The 15043-nt window shown below is 39.3% G+C and overlaps 1 protein-coding gene across 5 annotated transcripts in view; it reads right to left on the bottom strand.

Annotated features, from left to right (window-relative positions):
* Nucleotides 1-15043, bottom strand: part of pds5b (PDS5 cohesin associated factor B) — a 278218-nt gene that overhangs the window by 179820 nt on the left and 83355 nt on the right. For all 5 annotated transcript variants that reach the window (XM_073043864.1, XM_073043867.1, XM_073043862.1 and 2 more), the window contains 3 exons: nt 7799-8002; nt 7548-7634; nt 1399-1496 (listed from right to left, as the gene is read on the bottom strand). In XM_073043864.1, the coding sequence (XP_072899965.1) occupies nt 1399-1496; nt 7548-7634; nt 7799-8002 (389 nt within the window). The remainder of the gene's footprint in view (nt 1-1398; nt 1497-7547; nt 7635-7798; nt 8003-15043) is intronic.

Below are 15043 nucleotides of genomic sequence, written 5' to 3'. Positions count from 1 at the left end.
CTGGGTAGAGTTAAGAAACTGAAGAGTATAAAGACTCTTATGGTAGTTTTATATGGGCCCCCAAACAGTGGCCAAGACGTGGAACATAAATTTCAATAGGAAATAGAAAAGTATGTATTAGGGCAATGTTACAATTGTCATAGGAAATTTCAACATGTAGGTATTGAGAAAATCAGATTGGTACTGGATCCCAAGAAGGGAATTTCTAGAATGCCTACAAGATGGCTTTTTAAGAGCAGCTCATGGTTGAGTCTGCTCAGGGAACAGCTATTCTGGATTAGGTGCTGTGCAATGAACTGGAATTGATTAGACAGCTTAAGGTAAAAGGAATCCTTAGGAGGCAGTGATCATAATATGATAGAATTCACCATGCACTTTGTGAGGGAGAAGATAAAGTGAGATGTATCAGTATTACAGTAGAGTAAAGGGAATTACAGAGGCATGAAAGAGGAGCTGCCAAAGTTGATTGGAAGCAATACTGGCAGGGATGACAGAACAGCAATGGCTGGAGTTACTGGGAGAAATTTGGAAAGCAGACAATAGATACATTCCAAAGTAGTAGTATTCTAAAGGGAGGATGAAACCATGGCTGACAAGGGAATTCAAAGACAGCAATAAAGCAAAATAGAGGGCATATAATCTAGCAAATATTAGTGAGTAGCTGGAGGATTGTGAAGCTTTTAAAAACCAACAGAAGGCAACAAAAAATAAATGAGAAAGAGGAAATGTGAAGATAAGCTAGTCAATAATATAAAAAGAGGATATCAGAGATTTTTTTCAGATATACAAGCAGTAAAAGGGAGGTAAGAGTGGATATTGGACAGCTGGAAAAAGATGCTGGAGAGGGTTCAGAGGAGATTCTAGGAATGAAAGGGTCGATGTATAAGGATCGTTTAATGGCTCTGAGCTTTTACTTGCTGAAGTTCAGAAGAATGGGTATCTCACTGAAACCTATCAAATACTAAAAGGTCTAGATAGAATGGATATGGTGCAGAAGTTTCCTGTAGCAGGTGAGTCTAGGACCCAAGGGCAAGCCTCAGAACAAAGGAACATTCATTCAGTACAGAGATGAGGAGGCATTTCTGTACCCAGAATGTGGTGAATCTGTGGAATTCTTTGCCACCGGCGGCTTTAGAGGCCATCTCTTTGAATATATTTAAAGCAGAGGTTGATAGGTTCTTTGTTAGAAAGGGCATCAAAGGTTGCAGGGAGAAAGTAGGAGAATGGGATTGATAGGCATAATAAATCAACCATGATGGCATGGCAGAACAGACTTGATGGGCCGAGTGGCCCAAGTCTGCTCCTCTGTCTAATAGTCTGAATGCAAGGCAGTAAGTAGACCTGGCTTGGTAATCTAAACTCCGTTTCAAGTTCATTTTAGTTGTAAGCAAAACTTACTTTATTACTTGAAAAAGTGTTCTGTACAATTGAGTGAAGATATCATTGCTATCTTCCAGTTCAAAGCAGATGTTATATGACTTTACCCAGGCAATGTTCTATAAAGAAAAAGAAATACAATCAGTGCCCAGCAGGATTAAACAGATGAACTAAAGATGACTGCAGGAGAAAAATTACATTATAAAATTCAATAAAACTAATGGTATGTTATCAATATGACCATGCCAATAGTATCAAAAGGTAATTGAATACTCTGCTTCGGTAATAAACAGTGGCAAGCCAGTCAAATGTACTTAGATACCAGAATGCAAATCAGCATCATTATTATGATCACTGCAGCTCAACAGATAATTTTTCAAATGGCTTGACTGTACTGCTGTGTTACCAAACTCTTGAAAAGTTAATAAAACAAAAGAATGCATTTCTTAGGAATAAAACTGAGGTCTCAGAAGTTGAAGCTTTCAGCCTTTCAGATGTCAATTGATTTGCAATGTTCCACATCCTCTAGCATTAGTTCCATGTTTTTATATATATATATATATAAAACACAATTTTTTTTTAAAGGAATGGAGATATAAAGCAATAGTCCCTCAAAAAAAACAGACAATTAACAATGAGCCTTTTTGCTAATAATGCTCTTATTAGGTGCTCCAGGGTCACAGGCATCACATTATTAATTTCAAAATACCCAAAACAAAAAAACCACAAAAATCACCTTTCATCCATTTTTGATTTTGTCTGAAATACAACAGAACAATTATATCAGTACAAGTTATGTTATTCTGGAGCTCGGCAACCGACCTCGATGGCTCTAATGATCCAGAACGGATTCAAAGCCTGGACTCCACCTCCATCAATGCAGGTTCAAAGTGCCAAATGCACAACCCCCTACTCACTCCAGTCTTGACTACCAGGCCGGTTCTTCACTCACGGCTGCTGGAACCCCCATCTCACCTTCCCCCACCACCACATCGTAATCCCATCTCACTCATATCCCACCACCAGCTCTTAAGCCCTCAGAGACCCCATCTTCCTCTCACACCAAACTTCCCTTCCTATCAGATACTACCAAACCCCTTCCCCCCTCCGATCCCAGGGCTCATCCATGCCAGGTCTTAACCATCCCCTCTGACGTTCCCCTGAGACAGAACATTCTGTTCTCAGTAAGAGCCTCACCTTTGTCCCCCTGCACCCACTCCTCAGTGAGTTCTGCACCCACCATTACGCTGAACTTTTCTTCCGCCGCCTCCATCTCAGAGCCTACTTCTTAGGCAAGGACTCTCCAACCCGCACCAATGACCCCTTCTCCTGTCTTCAGCCTGCCTCCTCTTCCTGGATACCCCACCCTGGTCTTCTGCCTGCTCTGCACCTTTTCATTTCCAACTACTGATGGGACATCAACTGTCTCAACTTCAACACTCCTCCCTCCTTTTACAACTTCACCCCTTCCTAACACTCTGCTCTTCATTCCCTCCAATCTAATCCTAACCTCACCATCAAACCAGCAGATAAAGGGGGCGCTGCAAAGTCTGGCCTTCTGACCTCTACCTTGCTGAAGCCCAGTGCCCACTAAGAAGCAACAGGCCATTGTCTCCCACACCAACACAGACATCATTAACTCTGGGGATCTCCCATCCACTGCCACCAACATCATAGTTCCCGCACCCCACACCTCCTGTTTCTACCTCCTGCCCAAGATCCACAAACCCACTTGTCCAGGTAGATCCATTGTTTCGGCTTGTTCTTGCCCCACTGAACTCGTATCTACATATATCGATTTTGTCTTATCCCCTCCCTAGTCAGTCCCTTCCTACATCCTACATCCTACATCCATGACACTTCACATGCTCTGGATCTTTTCTGGACAGGTCTCCATCAGCTTTGCAAATCTGGACACTGCAATTTTTTCCCCATTCTTCTTTACAAAACTGCTCAATCTCTGTCAGATTGTATGGAGTTTGTCAGTGAACAGCCTTTTCCCAAGTCCAGCCAGAAATACTCAACTGGATTGAGGTCTGGATACTCTTAGCCACTCCAAGGCATTAACTTTTGTTTTTAAGCTAATCCTGTGTAGCTTTGGCTTTATGCTTGGGATCACTGTATTGCTGGAAAACAAATCTTCTCTCAAATTGCAGTTCTCTTGCAGACTGCATCAGGTTTTCCTCAAGGATTTCTCTGTATTTTGCTGAATTCATTTTCACCCTCCACCTCATGAAGCAGCCACCAGCACCATGCTTCATGGTAGCGATGATGCCTTTTTGATGATGCACTGTGTTTGGCTTACACCAAACTGATGGCCAAAAAGCTCAATTTTGGTTTCATCAGACCACAGAACATTCTTCCAGTTTACTTTAGAGTCTCCTACATGCCTTCCAGTAAATGCTAGCTGAGATTTCATGTATTTTTCATTAAAGAAGTGCCTTTTTTCTCTTTGCCACTCTTCCATAGAGCTGCAACTAGTGAAGCACTCAGACAACAGTTGTTGTATGCACAGTCTCTCCCATCTCAGCCACTGAAGCTTGTAACTCCTTCAGAGTTGTCATAGGTCTCTTGGAGGCCTCCCTCACTAGTCCCCTCAGTCACAGTCACTCAGTTTTTGAGGATGGCCTGCTCTAGGAAGATTTACAGCTATGGCATATTCTTTCCATTTCTTGATTATTGAATATACAAGTGACTTGTAAATTTTCTTGCATCCATCTTCTGATGAGTGCTTTTCAATAACTTTTTTTGCAGGGTTGCTTGGAATTTTCTTTTGTCTTCATGATGTGGCTTTTACCAAGATACTGACTCACCAGTGGTTGGACCTTCCAGATACAGGTGTATTTTTACTACAATCAATTTAAACACCTTGACTGCACACAGGTCTTCAAAAACAGAATTCCATTTAACTTCTAAAACCAATTAGCTGCACCAGTGATGATTTGGTGTGTCATATTAAAGGGGGTGAATACTTATGCATTCAATTATTTTGTGTTTTATATTTGAAATTAATTTAAAATCACTTTGTAGAGATCTGTTTTCACGTTGACACAAATTAGTCTTTTTCAGTTGATCAGTTTTAAAAAAAGCCAAATTAAATCAGAATCAAGTTTATTATCACCGACACGTGATGTGAAATTTGCTAACTTAGCAGCAGCAGTTCAATGCAATACATAATCTGAGGGAAAAAAATAAAATAATAATAAACAAGTGAATCAATTACGTATAGAGATTTTTTAAAAACTGTGCAAAAACATAAATACTGTATATAAAAAAAGTGATGTAGTGTCCAAAGCTTCAATGTCCATTTAGGAATCGGATGGCAGAGGTGATTTAGCTGTTCCTGAATCGCTGAGTGTGTGCCTTCAGGCTTCTGTATCTCCTACCTGATGGTAACAGAGAGAAAAGGGCATGCCCTGGGTGCTGAAGGTCCTTAATAATGGACGCTTCCATTCTGAGCCACCACTCCCTAAAGATGTCCTGGGTACTTTGTAGGCTAGTGCCCAAGATGGAGCTGACTAGATTTACAACCTTCTGCAGCTTCTTTTTGTCCTGTGCAGTAGCCCCTCCATACCAGACAGTGATGCAGCCTGTCAGAATGCTCTCCATGGTACAACTATAGAAGGTTTTGAGTGTAGTAGTTGACATGCCAAGTCTCTTCAAACTCCTAATAAAGTATAGCCACTGTCTTGCCTTCTTTATGACTATATCGATATGTTGGGACCAGGTTAGATCCTCAGAGATCTTGACAGCCAGGAACTTGAAGCTGCTCATTCTCTCCACTTCTGATCCCTCTATGAGGATTGGTATGTGTTCCTTCATCTTAGCCTTCCTGAAGTCCACAATCAGCTCTTTCGTCTTACTGACATTGAGTGCCAGGTTGCTGCTGCGGCATCATTCCACTAATTGACATATCTCACTCCTGTACGCCCTCTCGTCACCACCTGAGATTCTACCAACAATGGTCGTATCGTCAGAAAATTTATAGATGGTATTTGAGCTATGCTAGCCACACAGTCATGCATACACAGAGAGTAGAACAGTGGCCTCGGCTCACATCCAAGATGCGCCAGTGTTGATCGTCAGCGAAGACTGTGATTCAATGTTGTAAAACAATAAAACATGAACATTTCTGGGGGTTGGGGAATGTGAATACTTTTTATTGGCATTATATATATAGCCAAGGTGCTATAACGTTTGCACAGTACTGTCGTAATTTTATACATTGCATAGTACGTCTGCTGTAAAAAAACAAATTTCGTGACATACGTGAATCATGATAAACCCGATTCTGATACAAGTGTTTATTATGTACTAAGAGTGGGAAGGGGGCTGTGAGAGGGGTAATCATGGTTGAGAAAGGGGGAAAGGAGATGGGAGGGAGCAGGATGCACAAGAGAGACATACTATAATGATTAATAAACTAGTTGTTTGCAATCAAATGACCTTGCCTGGTGTCTCAAGGCTGTGTGTATCTGCAAACCGCCACCCTCTCCCTTGACATTTCTTCACTGCCACCTATCCCACATCCCTCATACGGAACTCCACATTCACCATTCCCAACATCCTTGGCTCCTGCTCTACAACTTGCAACTTGCTCTCCGCTCTACGTTGTCAAACACAGTAGTGTGCAAAAGTCATAGTCACCCTAGTTATATACATGTACCTACATCTTTTGTACAGTACTGTACCTAAATCAGAAACAAAACGCTAATATTCTAGAGAAATTGAAAAAGGCTTGTAGAGGCTCAGAAGTTAGTGAATCTTCCTGAAGAATGAAATGTGACCCGGATTAGAATCAGAATCAGACTTCTTACCACTGACATAAGTTGTGAAAGTTGATGTTTTTGTGACAGCAGTAGAGTGCAAGACATAAACACTACAAGTTACATAAAATACAAAGTACAAAGAGGAATAGCAAGGCAGTATTCATGCATTCAGAAGTTGAATGAATAAGAAGGTGTTTCTAAAAATGTTGAGAGTGGGTCTTAGGCTCCTGTATCTCCTCTGATGGTTGTAATGAGAAGAGGGCATGGCCCTATGGTGAGGGTCTTTAATGTTGGATGTTACCTTCTTGAGGTTCAATGGATGAAATGACATACTCAAGACAAATACAACAAGCAGTACTGCAAAGTATCAAAGTTTCCAAACAGAAACAAAATGGCCGGGCATGTTGGAAAACTTCAGAACAGCCACACCAAGTTTATCATTGCTAACAAGCAAATGAACAGGCTGTGAGTTGTTTAAATATTTACAGAGCGGCAACGAAGTCTTCAAAGACAAAGGAGGAGAAGGCTGAACTACAAGAGAAAATGTATATGTTCAGAAGGTTATATCTGGTCAAAAAATAAAAACCATTAAAATCTTTGGAATTTTATTCCTTACTAACATTCACAGTAAGGTACATGTAAAGGCAGGGTCACCTTGGACTAAGCTTTAGAATTAGAAAAATAGAGGGGGAAAACAAGAGTGATTAAGGTATCCATCTGTCACACATTATACCATAAAGAACTAAATATGAAAAGTCTATGTTTTGGTTACTCTGTACAAGGCAATGCTGCGGACACTTGTGGTCAGTGCCCAGTTGCCCTCCCCCTGCAATACACTGTTAAAGCAATACTGCAGATTACTAGCTGACACCACAAATCTGAACTGAGAGAAAGGCCTACAACACCAGCACCATCTCAAATAAGACAACCAAGGTCAAGGATCAGGGATCACAGAGAATGAAATTCTACAGAATCATTCAACATGAAAAAAACAAAGAAATGCAATCACTGATATACCAAATCACAGTGTGACCAGCTGAAGTATACTTTAACTACTTTGGGGAAAACCAGGGGGGAAAAAACTGTGCAAAGGGTTATTAGATCACAATTGAAAGTTGATGCTCAATAGCTACAGGTACACAACTATAAACAGGACTAAAAGATAGACCGCTATACTAAAACAGATTTGTGCCGCCAAACAGTTTAGTACATTCTGAGCCTATGTGCCTGTACCTCATGGTACCTGTGCAAATGACAGCAAATTCCACTTGACTCAAAGTTCTGTACATCTTTGCTTCTCAAAGCAACTGAGAACTCAACCATATGGATCAATAAGGAATCCAAGCAGCAATTTCCTATTATCTGTGGTATTCAAAAAAAAAGGTGCATTATACCACTCACCTCAAGTAAGTAGAAGTATCTGTTAAATTGTGCACTTTTTGTATCTTCCAGTCCCTTTAGTTGTCTAGTTATGAACATAAAAATATCCTAAACAGAACAAAATTTTAGAACACTTAAACAACTTTGAAAACAAAACTTGATTGAACTATAACAGTATTCCAATAACTTAAGAATGAAACAAATAAATGCAAATCTGTTCAATATTAAAGAGAAAGAGCAAATAGAATTTTCTGAATCAATTACAACTCTACCTTAAGTTTATCTGGTGATGTATAGGGTGCCTCTGGCGCATAGATTCGAAAGATATCAGCCAAGCAGCAGGCAACCAACAGTCGCACATCCTTATCAGGATGCTTAAGGAAAAAATCAGAAGCAAGATGTAGAGCCAGATTGAGGTACAACTCCTTTTCATCCTCTGAATCTTGGTCCATGTCCATGAAGGTTTTTACAACCATCTAAGAGGAGACAAAGTTAAACATACTTATATCGCAACTTCCACATTTAGTTAACTCAGATTAAATAATATGTATTTAAACCGAATGTCTGCAAAGAAGAAATTCCCTTTCAAGTTAGTCATATCCACAGTATTTAACTTGTCAGCAAGGTAATAGGAATCACAGCTCAGGTCAGCATCAAGTCCCACCATTAGTCACTTACTCCATCAGATACAGTCAAAACTTGGAACGCAATAAGAGGGAGGAGATAGAGATTGAAATATGATCCTTTCAGAATCACTTATACCCAACATTAATCAGAATTACAATATCCAGTTTACTATCAGCAACACTGGAGTGAATATAGTGAAAGATTCCTTGGCATACATAGATATACGCTTATTGGAGAAAAAAAGTTGGCAAGTACTTAATTAAAGCAGAAGTTCTTAAAAATGACCATGTTTTAGTCCTTGTGACTTACTTGGATTTTTTTTTTAAGCACCATATAACTTAGATATTCATAAGTTAACTTTTGGAGGTTGGGGAACTGGGAGAGCGATAACCCTCGTTTAAAATATGCAAATCCACTGAAGCAGTTTTTGCTCGTCACCTCTGTTATGAAAGTAAAGTTATTCCTACAGAATATAGTAAGCAAAAAGGGAGAACATCACTAACTACAACTGGTGTGAGCTGATTAATATACAAGCTGATGACTTTGAGACTAGCTGATCCCAATGCTGGTTTTAGTTCAATGCTGCCATACAGCAAAATTATAATACTTATACTGAGACTATGCAGCCTTCGAATAGCTTAGTCAGGCCAACATTCTGAATAGCGCAGGAGAACAACAGGAAATCCAAAGTGAACACCACTAATTTCTTTGCTACTCCAGACTTCAAAAAGAATCTTTTAAACATAATCTTAATAACAAGAGCCAATGCTTTCAAAGAAAGTTCTTGGGGGGGACTTCCGGTAAGATGGCGATTGCTTAGCTGCTCCGAACTTTTGTTCCGTTATTGTCGCTATCTTTGCACTAAATGTCTCAATTTTTTAAACCTTAGTTAGGAACTTTTTCGGTTTCTTTTACTTGCCTGTGAACACATCTACCTTACAATGTCTAGCAAGAGTTCTAAATCCAGGAGAAAGGAAGTTCCGGCTCTGTCGGCTGAGACCCTGGCTGCGCTCGAACAGCTCCGAGACGATATTTTAAAGGAATTTAGAACTGCTTTCAAACAGCTGGAAGCCAAACTGGATCGGATCAACGATAGAGTGGACAAACATGCTGAACACTTATCTCGCATCGATTCGACTTCTGAAGATTTAGAAAGTCGTGTTCGAGCCTAGAGGAAAAATGGAACAAACTCCTTTCCAAAAACGGTGGATCTCGAAAATTGCAGCAGACGCTGTAATCTTCGAATTCTTGGGTTGCCAGAGGCCACCGAACAGGGATCAACCGTGAAGTTTTTCGCCAAGTTTCTCTGTGAGATATTCGGGAAAGATTTGCTTCCAAACCCACCTGAGCTCGAAAGGGCACACAGGGTCTACGTTCCCCCCGGAATTCTGGGCTCCCGCCCGTGACCGGTAATTTTGTGCTTTCATCAATACCAGGTAAAACACCGTCTGATTATGGAGGCACATCGCAGAGGTACTTTTACTTTCCAAAATACAATCATTCGCTTTGTGGAAGATTTTGCACCCCAGACCTTAAAGATGCGCGCTGAGTTTAAAGGCGTAATTAAAGTGCTTTTTGATCGTGGTTTTAAACCCTCTCTTCACACTCCTGCCGATTTACGAATCAAGCTTAATACTGGAAAATATAAGTGGTTTAAGTCAGTAAAGGAGGCTGAAGCATTTGTGGCAAGTCTTCCGGCTATCCAGTCATCTTCGGAACCCGATCGGACCTCCTAAAATGGTGGATAAGTACTTCTCGTAGTAAAATTACTTTTTCTGGACTCAGACTTTACTTGAATCACTCAGACATTATTCATTGAAACTCTAAAGGCTGTTGACAATCTCTCCCTGGATTTGGTGTGTCTTTTTTAAATAGACATTCTGTGCTTAATGTTTCCCTATGGACGTTTAAATAGTACTTATGTAATCTATTTTATTCTTGTATAACTTTATCTATAGAGTTCTACAACTGACTCTAACTTGTTTTGGAGGTTTGAAGTCTTTAGTGAAGGCCTCCCTGATTGTTGGTTCACAGCTTAATTGCTGATTGGTTTATTTATTTATTTATTTTTCTTCACCCTTTTTTTTAAATCTGATTTTTTTTCTCTCCTCTCTGTAAATGGTTGATAAGTACTCTTCTTGAATTTATAATTTTCCCCTTCCTCCCTTTTCCCCCCCCTTTCTCTTACTTTATTCTTCTATAATTTTTCGCGGGTAGGTTAGTTTTGGTTTTCTTCCGATTTTCTCTGTATTAAGTCTTATATTTCTGCAGAAGATGTTCCAATTTGTAGTTATGTTTTCTAGTGCATAAACTAGTTACTATTTGCTATAGTATTTATACGGAACTGCTGTTAATGACACAGATCTGGAAGTTGTATTTGGGTTAATTTTTTTGGTAGAGCTAGCTGCTTTTTTTGGTAGCCGTCTAGTTTTGGGTTGTGTGGATGGGGTGGATTTTCCAGCTCCAACATCACTCACTGTATTTATTGTTTTTCTTTATTGCTCAGGACATGTTTATGTTTTGATTTTACGAATCTATGTTTACATTTCTGCTCCCAGACTGCTATTGTATTGCTTGACTTTTTATATTCCTGCTGCCTTTTATGCATTAGTAATTGATAATGGCTAGTGCACTTAAATTCGTGAGCTGGAATGTAAAGGGATTGAATCACCCTGTTAAAAGGAGGAAGGTATTCTCACATATTAAACAACTCAAAGCTGACATTGCTTTCCTTCAAGAAACTCATATTCGTTGTTTTGATAACTCCCGGCTTCTGTCAAAGTGGGCGGGTCAGCATTTTCATTCATTCTTTGCCGCTAAAGCTAGGGGAGTCTCCATTCTTATTAATTCAAATATTCCTTTTGAACTCCATTATAAAATATCTGATACAAATGGCCGTTTTATCATTGTTTCTGGTAAACTATATAACACTAAAGTTGCACTAGCAAACCTGTATGCCCCCAACTTTGATGATGTTAACTTTTTTTGAACGTTTTTTTTCCTCACTACCAGAGTTAAACTCATACTTTCTTATACTGGGTGGTGACTTCAACTGTTGGTTAGATCCTAATCTGGATCGATCATCCTCTGTTACCAGATCACCTACTAAATCTGCCTTAGCTATCCAATCGTTTCTCTCTAATTTTGGTATCTCTGATATATGGCGTTTCCTTCATCCTACTGAGAGAGATTATTCTTTTTTCTCACATGCTCACCATACCTTCACTAGAATTCACTATTTCTTACTCGATAACCAACTTATTCCATTTGCCCACTCTTGTGACTATCAGAGTATACTGATTTCTGAACATGCCCCAATTACTCTCTCTCTGAACTTTCCTGGTCTCCCTCAGAGGAATAAACACTGGCGGTTTGATTCAACTTTATTATTGGATGATGATTTTTAAAAATTTATTAAGGATCAGATAACCTTTTATTTTAACACTAATACATCACCTGAAGTGCCATCCCAGATTGTCTGGGATGCCATGAAAGCATATCTGAGGAGTCAAATAATCTCTTACACAGCAAATCTCAACAGAAGATCCTGTGCAGATCGATTAGACCTCATTAACCAGATTAAAGAATTGGACCAACTATATGCTCAAACTAAGAACCCTGAACTATACAAGAAGCGCGTTGAACTCCAAACTAAATTTAATCTTCTGTCTACTCAACCTGTCGAACGCCAACTTCTCGAAAGCAAGAGTCGCTTTTACATTCATGGGGATAAGTCTGGTAAACTTCTAGCCAATCAGCTGAGGCGTTCCAAAGCCAAACAACATATTACAAAGATCCGGAAGGAGAACGGAGACCTTACATCAGATCATTTAGAAATTAATGACGCATTTAAAAATTTTTATTCTCGGCTTTATTCCTCTGAATCTTTGAATGACAATATCTCTGTTGATCAATTTTTAAAGAATCTGAATATTCCTTCACTTTCATCTGATTTTAAAGCCAAATTTAACGTGCCTATATCATCAGAAGAAATATCTTTTGCAATTTCTGCACTGTCCTCAGGGAAATCTCCTGGACTTGATGAGTTCCCAGTAGAATTTTATAAATCATTCTCTTCACTTCTTTCTCCTCAGTTACTTTCAGTATTATCTGACTCTTTAATTACGGCAAATTGCCACCCTCTTTCAATGAGGCATCTATTATTCTTCTATTAAAAAAGGGTGAAGACCCAACAGAGTGTTCCTCGTATAGGCCGATTTCTTTGCTCAATGTTGATGTAAAGATCTTAGCTAAAGTTTTGGCTCATAGATTAGAAACCGTTATTCCCTCCATTATCTCTGATGACCAATCAGGTTTTATTAAAAACCGTCTCCCTTTTTTTAACATTCGGCGTTTATTCAATATCTTATACTCACCTCCAACTGGGATTCCTGAATGTGTTATTTCCCTCGATGCAGAGAAAGCATTTGATCGCATAGAGTGGAACTACCTTTTTGCAGTCTTAGAAAAATTTGACCTCGGTCAAAGTTTCATCTCTTGGATCAAATTGCTGTACCTGTGTCCTACTGCTTCTGTTTTTACTAATTTTCAGAAATCCCAGGTATTTAATCTCAAACGTGGCACCCGTCAGGGATGCCCCTTAAGTCCCTTTCTCTTTGATTTGGCTATAGAACCTTTGGCGATAGCATTTCAAAATTGTCCTGAATTGACCGGGATTTGGAGAGGGGGTGTTGAGCATAAAGTTTCTCTTTATGCTGATGACTTATTACTCTTTCTCTCAAATCCGACTACATCCTTACCTCTAATGTTTTCACTTCTTGACCAGTTTAGCCAGACCTCTGGTTATAAACTTAATTTACATAAGAGTGAACTTTTCCCAAGAAGCACAAGAACTAACATTTCGTGATCTCCCTTTTAAAGTAGTCCATAATCAATTTACTTATCTTGGAATTACAGTCACAAGGAAGTTTAAAGATCTCTTTCGTGAAAACTTTGCCAATCTTTCATATACTATAAAACAGAGTCTGGTACAATGGTCACCTTTATCTATGTCTTTGGTAGGTTGTATTAATGTTGTTAAAATGTATGTTCTCCCCAAATTTTTATACTTATTTCAATCTATCCCAATTTTTATTCACAAATCTTTTTTTGATTCCTTAGACTCTATTATTTTGTCATATCTGTGGAAGAATAAGCGCTCTAGAATTAATAAAATCCATCTCCAAAAATCTAAAAAAGAGGGTGGCATGGCTTTACCTAACTTTCATTTATATTATTGGGCAGCTAATATACGTTGTGCTACCTTTTGGTCTTTCTTCCACGGCCAACCCAAGTGCCCTAATTGGGTGGCACTGGAGTTGAGCTCCGCTAAAGAATTATCTATCTCTGCACTTCTTGGCTCTGCACTCCCTAGTAGTCTGTCCAGATTAATAGCTAATCCTCTTGTTAGACACACTTTGCGTAAATGGGCTCAGTTTAGGAAATGCTATGGTTTCCATGGTTTTTCCGTTACCAGCCCTGTCGCACATAATCACCTTTTTTTACCTACTACGTACGATTCAGCATTCCATGTTTGGTATAGGAAGGGCATTAGACATTTTGAAGATCTTTTCATTGATAATCGCTTCGCTTCTTTTCAGCAGCTCTCTGTTAAGTTCAATCTGCCCTATGCTCACTTTTTTTTAGATATCTCCAAATTAGACACTTTATTGCTCCTTTAATTCCTAACTTTCCTGAAATGCCTGCGAAAAACGCTATGGACATTTCTTTCCATTAATCCACTAGGTAAAGGTTTAATATCAATTATTCAAGATAAATTAGCAGCCTTACGACGGGCCCCTGTGGATAAAATTAAAATGGCCTGGGAGCAGGATTTAAATACCTCCTTATCCGATGAGAGCTGGGACTCGATTCTCAAATCGGTTAACTCAACCTCTCTTTGTGCTCGCCATTGCCTTTTATAGTTTAAGATTGTTCATAGAGCCCATATGTCTAAATCTAAACTATCTCGATTCTACCCTAACATTAGTCCGCTCTGTGATAAATGCAAGAGGGGCATGGCCTCTCTCATCCATATGTACTGGCTCTGTCCTAGCTTGGAGAAATTTTGGAAAGATGTCTTCACTACGTTATCGTGTATTCTGAATCAGCACCTAGAACCAAACCCCTTAATTGCTTTGTTCGGTTTCTGGGGCGAGACAGATTTACGTCTGAGTCCAACCAAATGCCGAATATTATCCTTTGCCTCCCTCCTGGCTAGATGCTTGATCCTCCTTAGATGGAGAGATGTTGCCCCACCCACTCATGCTCAATGGCTTAACGACATTATGGCCTGCTTGGACCTCGAAAAAATTCATTATTCAGTTCTTAATTTGGATCTAAAGTTCCATAAGGTCTGGGGACCTTTTATCGAGTACTTTCATAACCTTCCTCCTGACTAGGGTTTTTTTTTCTTTTCGGTCCCTTGCTTTCAGCTCCCTTTTTTTTTCCTGGTAGTAGGCATTATTATCCTCTGTTGCTAAGTGTATTCACAGTCTGGGAGTTTGATTGTCCTGATTTATACTCTCTATATTATGTTGTGGTTGGTCTGGAGTTGTTTTTTTTTTGTGTTGTGGGGCTTGGGGAGGATACTAAGCTTACTTGTCTTCAATTTAGGTGCTTTTTTGTCAAATTCTCTTCCTTTGTAGCATATTGTCGTTGTATGCTTAATTTTGCACTATATTAATGTTCCTCATTGGGATTTGGAGTTTTTTAATTTGTAAAATGTATAGAAAAACTAATAAAAAAAAAAGATTTAAAAAAAAAAGTTCTTGGTGCAGATAATGGAGTTATATAGCGCAGACGCAGGACTTTTGGCTTACCAAGTCCATGCTTGCCATCAAATAACCATCCACATTAACCACATTGGTGAGTACTTTCATACCTTGGTG

The sequence above is a fragment of the Hemitrygon akajei genome, chromosome 4 (genome assembly GCF_048418815.1).
Source record: "Hemitrygon akajei chromosome 4, sHemAka1.3, whole genome shotgun sequence".
NCBI classification, from domain to species: Eukaryota; Metazoa; Chordata; class Chondrichthyes; order Myliobatiformes; family Dasyatidae; genus Hemitrygon; species Hemitrygon akajei.
Note: the sequence above shows the minus strand (reverse complement) of the source record. Positions and strands in the feature narration are given on the sequence as shown.